The sequence below is a fragment of the Gordionus sp. m RMFG-2023 genome, chromosome 3 (assembly GCF_954871325.1).
Source record: "Gordionus sp. m RMFG-2023 chromosome 3, tfGorSpeb1-WG-v2, whole genome shotgun sequence".
NCBI classification, from domain to species: Eukaryota; Metazoa; Nematomorpha; class Gordioida; order Chordodea; family Parachordodidae; genus Gordionus; species Gordionus sp. m RMFG-2023.
This window is the reverse complement of record NC_088777.1, coordinates 26107200-26117872: the sequence shown is the minus strand read 5'-3', so window position 1 is coordinate 26117872 and position 10673 is coordinate 26107200. Positions and strand designations below refer to the sequence as shown.

Sequence of the window (10673 nt, the reverse complement as noted above, 5' to 3'; positions counted from 1 at the left end):
ATTAAAACCTTATCACCTGGTACAACTATTTTATGTCGCCAGTCACTTGTATATAAAATAGCTGATAAGTTTAAAGTGATGAAAGATGCTTTAATAGTAGAATTATCAGAGTTATCTCATATATGTACCAGGGCAGATAGTTGGACACATAACAGAAGGTAAACACTTATTTATAATTATAAATTAATCTGATTAAATATTTTTAGAGCTTATTTGGGAATCACAGGCCATTGGCTAGACCATAGGACTTTAAAAAGAAATTCTGTAGCATTTGCCCTCAAAAGGACAATAGGATGCCAGACATACGATGTACTTGCAAATAAAATTATTGAAGTCCACAAGTCTTTTAGGATTCATAGTAAAGTTTGCAAGATGGTGACCTATAATAGGTCCAATTACCTGAAGGCCTTCAGGTTATATTATAAATTTTTAACATTTATTTTAAGTTATTATTTTGATTAGACTTTTACTATATTTATTTCTTATTAATTAATATCCATCAATTTATATACAGTACAGGGAATTCAATGTATTCATTTGATAAAATATTTTTACTTAGTTACATCATAATTCCTGAGGTTCAAAATTTAGAATGGCTACCAAATGATTTTACCACTCCATTTTTGATAAATATTACTACACATTTATATTAAAAACTGGATGAATAATTTATTTTATTTAATATGAATATAGAATATTTGGTGAGAATAATGCTGAAGGTGAGATATAGAATCTTAGTCAACATGTATTGGAAGAGGAGGAAATGGGTGTTGATGCAGTTGATATTAATGAGATCTTAGAAGAAGGTTTAAATTATTTTATAATACATGTTAATCTTATTCTATAGCATCTTCAAAGAGATGCTCTTGCCATAATCTTATAGCAACAGTGGATGCTGAAGGAGCCCTAAATAATGAAGATTTTAAAAGGGTTTCAAGATCCACTTTCCATAAATGTCAAACTTTATGGAATAAGCAGAACAAGTCTGCTAAAGGCTCAGACTTATTTTTAAAAAAATTAGGCAGATACTTAATAACTCCTAAGCATACAAGATGGAACTCTGTATACCAGGCAATAAAATTAATAGCATTTTTTCTGGAGGAAAAAAAATTAGAAATGAATTTCCTATGTGATCATGTTGGAATCCAATATATTAATGATGAAGAGCATACTTTTATAAAAGTGTATACAGAAGTAATTTTAATTAATAATGATTCAATTTCATATCATTTTAATTTTTTAGGTTATGCAATATGTGGCTGTTTCCCTTGAAATTTTGGAAGGTGTGGATAATATGGAAATGGGGTATTATGTTCCACATTAAGTATCCTAACCACCAAACTAAAGAGATTAGCCTCTAGTATACTCCATGTTAAAAGACATTGAGAGAAGGTAAATAAAATTTATATTGTTTTGATTTTGACTGAATAATTTATGTTTTAAGCTAAAAAATTTATAAAATGTTATGATTAAGATATATTTTAAATACTCTATTTTTGCAACTTTTAGATTCCCCAACCTTTACAGTGATGATAATGTCTTGGCAGCAATGATTCATCCAAAGTTTAAACTTAACTGGCCATACATCAATTCCCATGATGCTATAAATCAACGTGATAGGCTCATGGCTAGGCTCAATAGTCTGAACCCAAACAAAGATGGCCCTATTACAACATCGAAGACATCCGACAATAATTTTTTTGAAATAGAAGAGCGTATAATAGAAAATCCACACGACTCCTTTTTTTAAGTCAAAAAATATTGAAATGAGTATTTTTGATAATCTTTCTTATGTTAAAAAATGTATATAAGATTAAATACTGCCTTGAAGTGCTAGTGTCGAGAGATTATTTAGTAAAGCAAAACTGATACTTTCTGATCGTTGCTCTAAACTTGGGGATGATAATATTGAAATGATTTTATTATTAAAATTCAACAAATTACCATAAATATTTAAAATAATCAAAATTAACCATATTTTAATATTTATAAATGTTGATTTTTATATATTATTTACTATACAATTACATTATATGCAAAATAAAAAAAAATTGTTTTTAAATTTTTTTATAAAAAGTAGCCTAAAAGTAGCTAAAGCTACTTTTTAAAAATAGTAGCTAATAGCGAGCTACTTTTTTGACAAATAGCGGTAGCGCGCTAATTTTTTTGACAAATAGCGATAGCAGTAGCGCGCTACTTTTAAAAGTAGCGATTAACAACTCTGCTTGTGGCCCAATCGGCAAGAGCGTTGCTTACAAATCTAATTGACTTAGGTTCGAATCCCATCAAAGATTTTTTTTTTCTCAATCTGGCAAAATATTTTGTTCTTTCTTAATCTGGTAAAATTAATCAAATAGATACGATTCAAAGTTTGTAGCTACTTTAAAATTCAAACTATTAAATAGGTATTCTTATATTTTTAATATTCTTTTAAAAAATATTCGTCCAATAACAATCACCTTAAAATCATATCTTATCAAACATTCATTCATCTTCCATTACCATAAAACCAATACCATCTTATACATCATCATATATATACTGGAACTAACTGAAATATCTATAATATATAGTGTTGTAAACGAACGCGTTCGTGAACGAAGTTCGTTTTTTTGAAAAAAGGTGATGAACGGCGTTCCTTTTTTTGACGAACTTTGAACGTGAACGCGTTCCTTTTCTTTGATGAACGCGTTCAATTTTACGTTGGTTCAATTTTAAAAACACTTTTTATTTTTATTTATTTGAAAAATTAATATTAATCCGTATTTTTTAACAAAAAAGTCTTATATTTTTATTTATTTGAAAAATTAATATTTAATCCAATTTTTTAACAAAAAAGTCTTATATTTTTTAATCAGCTGTTTTTATTTTTTCCTCTTTCATATTGCAATTAACGTACCATAACGTGCTACTGCTAGATAAGATTAAAGTTTATTAATTTGAATATTTTATATTTTAATTTAATAGATTAGCATTTGCATGGATATAAATATTTCATCATCAGATTCTGAAAATCAAAATTCAATATTAGATGAATTAGAATTACCATGGCCCAAATATCAAAAATATTTCACTGTTTTAAAATCAAAAGGTAAGTCAATAGTTACCAAATGTAAAATGTGTCCAAAAAGTATTATATCAGTGTCAACATCTTCAAGCTCCAATTTAAAAAGACATCTGATTGTAACATTAATTATTTTATATTATATAATATGTATAACTATATAGCCAGTTAATAATTTATTTTAATTGTTCTAAGTAAAAATAATTACATAATATATATATATATAGTTAATTATAATAATAAAGCATTTTAATATTAGTATTTAAGAAAAAAATTTTATAAACAAAAATGAACAATTTTCAAATTATATTACTAGTAAATTTGAATCTAGGAAAATAATTCCCCGGAAAAAAAATCCCGTGACCCGGATCTGTTCTGCAGTATTTAATTAAATAGAAATGTTTTTTAAAGTCAAATTTCTTCGAGGATTTAAGATTTTAAATAATAAAACGAAAGTTAAATAAATCTAGTTCACCTTTACACTCTTTCATCAACTTTTAGGTATTTATTGAAAAATTATTTTTACACAAATTTTAATCATTTTTTTAGAAATATGATAAAAGGCTTTTCACAGTTTACTAACTCTTAAATAGCGCCCCTTTTTGTTTTTACAAGGATAAGCTATTAAATAATATAATTTTATAAATTTTGTGGCGAAATAGGAAATTAGCAATTCAATCTGATACCCTCTATTTGATAAAAATTATTTTACTGAAGTATTTACCTACTTTAAGAATTTAACTGACTGAATACAAAATCACTATAAAACTTGCAAAATTATATTTTTTACTGCCCAATTTTAATTAAATACTGCCAAAAGTAATGAAAAATGCTGACCACTTTAATCAAAATACATCCAGAGGTGATTATCAGCAGTGAGTATTATATTTTTCTAATCTAACAATTATTATTTTGCTTATGAATTTTTTTCAAAAGTTACAGAAAAGAAATAATTATAATTTTATTAAATGATATATAGAATAATAAATTATATTATTCAAAAGAAACAATTCTAGAACGTATATGTTCTCCAATTGAAGAGAGAAAATTGGGCAAGTCCCTTCTCTCTTCTAAATAATCAAGGCATAAATTTTTTTAAATAGTTTGTTTCGGTGCATAAATACGATTTTTTTGGGAGTGTATGTCCCAATATTCCATTGGCCGATTTTTCCCATATCAACCGCTATTTCCATCCTTATTTTTTCGAGTAGTTCCCATATCTTCGGTTTTTTGTTGCCTACAATATGCTTAAATCGATTATTCCATCCTTCACATACATTGTTTGTTCGATTTTCCCCAGCAATCGTAACATTGAACACATTCCATGTTTCTGGTGGGAACAATGGCTCTAACTTGCCTTTGAGAGTTTTTCCATGTCTCAATTCTCTATTCACATAATTTTTATCAAAATAAAACAATAATTATTTGTTTTCATCCGATACAATGGTTTTTAAATACTCCATACCTCGTTTGACATCGTGTATAGGTAAGAATGCTAATCCATCGATCATAGCTGCAAATAAGCATACCATTGGATCAGTCCGATATGATGATTCTAACCCCAATTCCTGGATCTTTCTATGAGTTGATTGAGTTAGATGATAAAAACATCCTTGGACATTGATATCTCTACCTAAAAGTTGAAAAAATATAGATTAAAATTATTGTATAGGTTTTATTTAATATTTATTGTCTTTATCAATTTTTATTAATTACACTGTGTGACAAGAAAAATGGGAGAAAAAATAAATAAAAACAAGTTTTGGTGCAGAATTTGACATTGAGTTCGAATTCGTTTTCTAAGTTTTCCCTTCACGTCAAGTTTTAAAAATATTAACGTATAAAGGCAACTTTTCGAAATCTCAAAAATGGTAAAATTTAGGTCTTTATACGGATATATTTTAAAATGAAAATCCCTGAAAATTGGTGATAGTGTTAGACTTATATTTCCTTATAAATTTATTAATTTTTATAATTTTTTATCGATTGCTTTTTGAGAAAAATGGTAAAGAATTTCGTTTTGGGGGTCTTAAGTTTTCAATTTAAATTCCAGGCAAGAATCGTATAAATATGTTGGCGGACTACTGCTGGAGTATCTTTTTTGAAAATAAATCATCAACTTCATATTCGCTGAAATATATTTAGATTTACCATTAAATGTTTTTAAATTCGATAAATTTTATGTTATTGTTTAATTTGTTTTAAATTCAATAAATTTATTGTATATTACAAGTTAAATCCTATATAATAATGAAGGAGGGGGTGAGACAACGGACCGATAAAAGGTTTATTAAAAGTAAAATATGAGATAGGTTAGCTTAGCATAGTATATTTATTTAAATATGAGAAATGTAACTATTTCATTTAAAATAAATTGTTTGGGAATCGTACCTTGTGCAGTGTAGCGAAGAGAACGAAAGCCACAATAAATATATTAAATGTAAGCTATATTAAAAAAGAATCTAGAAAAATAATTCCCCGGAAAAAAAATCTCCGTTTTTAAGATAATAAGTAGATAAAGGAAATAACCTTTCTCTTTCTCAGTAAAAATTTGCTTTCACATTTTTCTTTTCAATTCTAAATTACCTCTTTCATAATTTTCATATATTTCTACGGGAATTTTTTTCCGGGTAATTATTTTCCAAGGATTTTTTTCCGGGGAATTATTTTCGGTGATTTTTTTCCGGGGAATTATTTTCCGCTTACCAGTAAATTTGATCAATCGAATATTTAGTAAGAGGTCGGTTTTGAGCTCGGCAATCAGTCAAATCAAATTATTTTCAAAATTTTTTTAGGATAATGCATAGCACGTAAATATACACGTATAAACAAAAATTAAGAGATTTTGATTTATAACGCCAGCAATTCAGTATTTAGTCATTGGGTGAGCTAAGTAGGTTATCCGCCAAACCACGATATTTTAAAAATATTTTTTAGGATTATGTTTTATACGTATTTATAGATATATAAATATTTTTCAAATTATATTACTAGTAAATTTGTTCAATCGAATATTTAGTGAGTGGTCGGTTTTGAGCTCGGAAATCGGTCAAATCAAATTATTTTCAAAAAAATTTTTACATAATGCTTAGCACGTAAATATACACGTATAAAACAAAAATGACGAGATTTTGATAAATAACGCCAGCAATATTTACTTTAGAAAATTTCCATTGTTTTACTATTCTAAACCTACTCATAAATTAAACATCAAAGAAACGTAAAAAAATTTTTTAATTTTTAGGTTTTTCATATGATGTATATATACCCAAATATATAAAAAGTGCTATCCAATAATCATTCCGGTTTCCTAAAATGATACATATTAAAACATATAATGCCCTCTTACGGATATATATTGTTAATTTTTAAAATTGAATAAAATGTACTTTTGTTTTAATAAGCTAGAAAAATATATTTCTTACTAATAATATTAAATAAAAATAAAAATATACTATATGATTTTTTATTATATTCTTCATTTATAATAAAAAAATGATTTAAGTATATTTTAAAAAAAGTTTAAAAAATTATCATTAATAAAATATACATAATAAAATTTTGATTTATTTATGATTGATTGCTATTTAGCAAAGCAGTTTAGCATAGCAATTCAATATATAGTGGGGAAATTATTTTCGGGGAATTATTTTCCAGGGGAATTTTATTCCGGGGATTTTTTTTCCGGAGAATTATTTACCTGGGAATTATTTTCTGGGGAATTTTTTTCCGGGGAATTATTTTCCGGGGAATTATTTCCGCTTACCTTAATATTGGTCTCTGATAATTTATATAGCCTAAATTTTGCACTCATAATCCCAAGGCATCTTTCAACAGACACTCTTGCTGTGGATAATTTTCTAATAAAATTATATTTATATTCATTTAAATTTGTTTTATAGGGTTTCATTATAAAATTCATTAATGGATAAGCATCATCTCCCACAAATACATATGGTGATAATATATTTGATGAAGGTAAAAAATTTGGATTAGGTATCTTGATGATTTTATTGATTATTCCTTCATAAAATTGGCTCTTTGTAAAGATGCTTCTATCTGAGAGACCCAGGAAAACCAACTTCAATTAACAAAAATCTAGAAAAGAATTAAAATTTAGAATAAATATAAATACCTAGCTTTGTCATCTGAAACACCTTGAATCACAATGGAATTAAATTTTTTATAATTAAAATATGTGGATCCACTATTTTTAGGTTGTTTTATTTTTACATGCTTTCCATCAATAGCACCTATTGATTTCCTAAAGTATTCTGCTGATATTTCAAGCATCTGTTCAACTGTTGGTAAACACAGATGCTTGGGTTGAAGACCTACCCATATTAACCTACATGTTGATGTGACAATAGTGCTCACTGATGATTTGCTAATCTTTGCATATAATGCTATTTTTCTAAAGCTCATACCAGTAGTCAAATATCTATAAATGCATTCAGATTATTTATATAAAAAAATAATCATCATACATGAATGTTAGAGCCTATGCTTCATACTGATAGAGTTTTTAAATTTAACTATAGTGGTGTCTATAGACTCCAAATTTATAAGTATGTAATTGAATGTTTCCACATGCATGTGGAACATCTGACAAAATTTGTCAGGATAAGAAGGAATACTATCAAATATTTTAAATAGTCCTTTATCTCTATAATTAATATATAATATCATATATATATACCGGTCATCTAAAAATCTATGCCTTTTTCTAAGTTTAGGAGTATCCTCAAATAATATAAAATATAGAAGTAGTAAATCATGCACATCAAACATTTTTTATATTTTATAGAAAATAAATGTATGATTGGACACGTTTCGTAATCTCTCAAAATTCACGAAAGTTGTGCATTTTGGAAACTTTTTTTTTAGCTTTGGACACGGCCTCAAAAAAAATTCAAAAAACTTATAAAATGACGATTATGACAATTTTTACTTTTCTATGGTACATCTTCACTAAATTTTTATTTAAACATGTTTTCAATACTTATTTTAACAAATTTTCGTCAAAAAAATTCAAAAAACTTTAAAAATAACGATTATGACAATTGTCAATTTTCATAGTACATTTTCACTAAATTTTATTTAAACATGTTATCAATACTTATTTTAACATACTTTTTTCAAAAAAATTCAAAAATAACGATTATGACAATTGTCACTTTTCTATGGTACATCTTCATTAAATTTTTATTTAAACATTTTATTAATTCTTATTTTAACAATTTTCGTCAAAAAAATTTAAAAAACTTATAAAATAACGATTATGAAAATTGTCAATTTTTTATGGTACATCTTCACTAAATTTTTATTTTAACATGTTATTAATACTTATTTTAACATATTGTCGTCAAAAAAATTCAAAAAACTTTAAAAATAACGATTATGACAATTGTCACTTTTCATTGGTACATTAAATTTATATTAACACATGTTATTAATAGGTTAATGATGTTTACTACGAAGTGAATATGGAAATATTCTAAATACCAACCTAATTTGCTAAATACCGACCAAAATTTATTAAAATGTAATAAGACCTTTATTATTTAATATATTAATACGGAATCACGTGGTCAAGTCCGGCCTCCTATATATTATCCCCCCCCCCCATGGATGGAACCACCAAGTTAGAATAAGAAAAAAAACATGACCATTCCCAAGATTCGAACCTGGGACCATATGGCCTCCTATATATTATCCCCCCAAGGATGGAACCACCAAGTTAGAATAAGAAAAAAAACATGACCATTCCCAAGATTCGAGCCTGGGACCATATGATAAGTAAAAGATTTCACCTAAAATATTGTTTATTTATCTAATAAAATTTACAATATAATTCCTCAATAAAAGATGTATTTACAAAGAAGATTGAAAAACACTAATAAATTATATTAAAAAGAATATTACATTTTTACAATATGTTTTTATTAAAAAAACATTAAATAAATAAATTTATTTTTATTTCAAAATATAATAATATAAATAAAAAATATTAAATCATATCATGTTTATTTGTTAATAATAATAAAATATTTACATTAAATATAAATATAATAAATTATTTTACTAAAATAAATAAATTAATGCTAAGCATTGATGCAGAATTTTGACTAATTTAATTTTAGCCGATTTATAGGCTTTAGCTAGACGATTTTTAGGCTAGCCGAATTTAGGCTTTACCTAATTAGGCTTAGCCGATTTTTAGGTTAAGCCTATTTTTAAGCTTTACCTAATTAGGCTTAGCCAATTTTCTCACCTAAAATTTTGGCTAAGCCGTTTTGTAGTTGGCTAAAATTAGCCGATTATGCAACACTAAATACCACCACAGTGTTTGTTAGATAATCAGGTTTGCTCACATAATTGACTCGAATATATTATGGCAGGTCTTTTTTTAGAGTATTTAGGAAGGTTTTAACAGCATTTAAATGATTATTTGAGAAGAATGTAGATTTTATGCTAAGTGATGGATTCCAATTGATTATTTTATTTACTCATTAGAAAGTTGGGGTTAAAGAATTACATAACTTTCAATACCTAAAAGTAATGTTAAATGGCTTAATAAGTCAGCTTAATATGGTGAGAGTCAAGTTTTTGTTTAACATGTTAAAAAATAATGTTTTAATTTCAAGTATTGCATATCCACAAATCTATTAAAAAGGGAGATGCCTGCATAATCAGAATTATATTTATTTCTTTATTTCTAAAGCCACAATCTTATGAAAGATTTTAGTAACAAGTTGCCAAATGAATTTTTGGATAAATAAAAATCAAATGTAGGAATAATGTATATAAAGCTAATTTAACAATTGACTTAAATAATTTGTTTATCTTTACAAAATTGATTCATAATAAAATCTTCTAAACAAACCATTTCTTCATGACTTTTATCATCAGTATGATTAAACCCAATTAAATGGCATATTCCATGTATAACTAATATCTTTAAAAAAAAATAAAAATCACAATAAATTAATAGTACCTGAATTTCTTTGTTAAAATTTGACTTTGCTCTTTCTTGAATATAAGGCAAAGCTAAAAATATATCGCCCAAACACTCATCATTGTTAACTATAGGATAATTTACCAGGTTCTGTAATCCAAATATATACCAAAATATAAAACAAATTATCAAAATACTTCTAGTTGTGGAAAAGATATTACATCAGTGATTCTGTCATCATTTCTATAAGTTTTGTTTAAATATTTAATATAATCATTATCAACGCATAAAACAGCTAAGTTTAAATGTGAAACTCCAATAATTTTTCGTATTTTATTTATATCATAGCTTATATCTTTTAAATTAATTTGAACTATCTTTTGTAAATTTTTGAGAAGTAGGGTCATGAGTTTCAGTGGCAGAAGCTACGCGCCCCCATTTGGGGATAAATATAAAATTATATTTAAGCTGCGTGGCAGGTAGGTATCGTCGTATCGTGCCGCATGATATACTTTTTTTGGTTAGGGTACCTTTTCAGGGGCAATTATTTTTTTATGTTATTTTTTGTTATTTTTTTATGCGATTTTTTGTTATTTTTTTATGAGATTTTTTTATGTAATTTTTTTATGAAAACTATTGTTTTTATGTTAT

The 10673-nt window shown here is 26.1% G+C and overlaps 1 protein-coding gene across 2 annotated transcripts; it reads right to left on the bottom strand.

The window, feature by feature from the left end:
• Positions 1–4095: 4095 nt before the first annotated feature.
• LOC135926307 (endoribonuclease YbeY-like) lies at positions 4096–10673 on the bottom strand. 2 transcript variants are annotated; one of them, XM_065462133.1, is made up of 5 exons: positions 10220–10673; positions 10062–10172; positions 9951–10022; positions 4530–4697; positions 4096–4450 (listed from the first exon to the last, which is right to left on the bottom strand). In XM_065462133.1, the coding sequence occupies exons 1-4, from the start codon at positions 10427–10429 to the stop codon at positions 4659–4661; spliced, it is 432 nt and encodes a 143-aa protein (XP_065318205.1). In that variant the 5' UTR covers positions 10430–10673; the 3' UTR covers positions 4096–4450; positions 4530–4658. The 2 variants fall into 2 exon arrangements, with proteins under 2 accessions (XP_065318205.1, XP_065318204.1); XM_065462132.1 differs by lacking the exons at positions 4096–4450; positions 4530–4697 and having other exon boundaries at positions 9795–10022.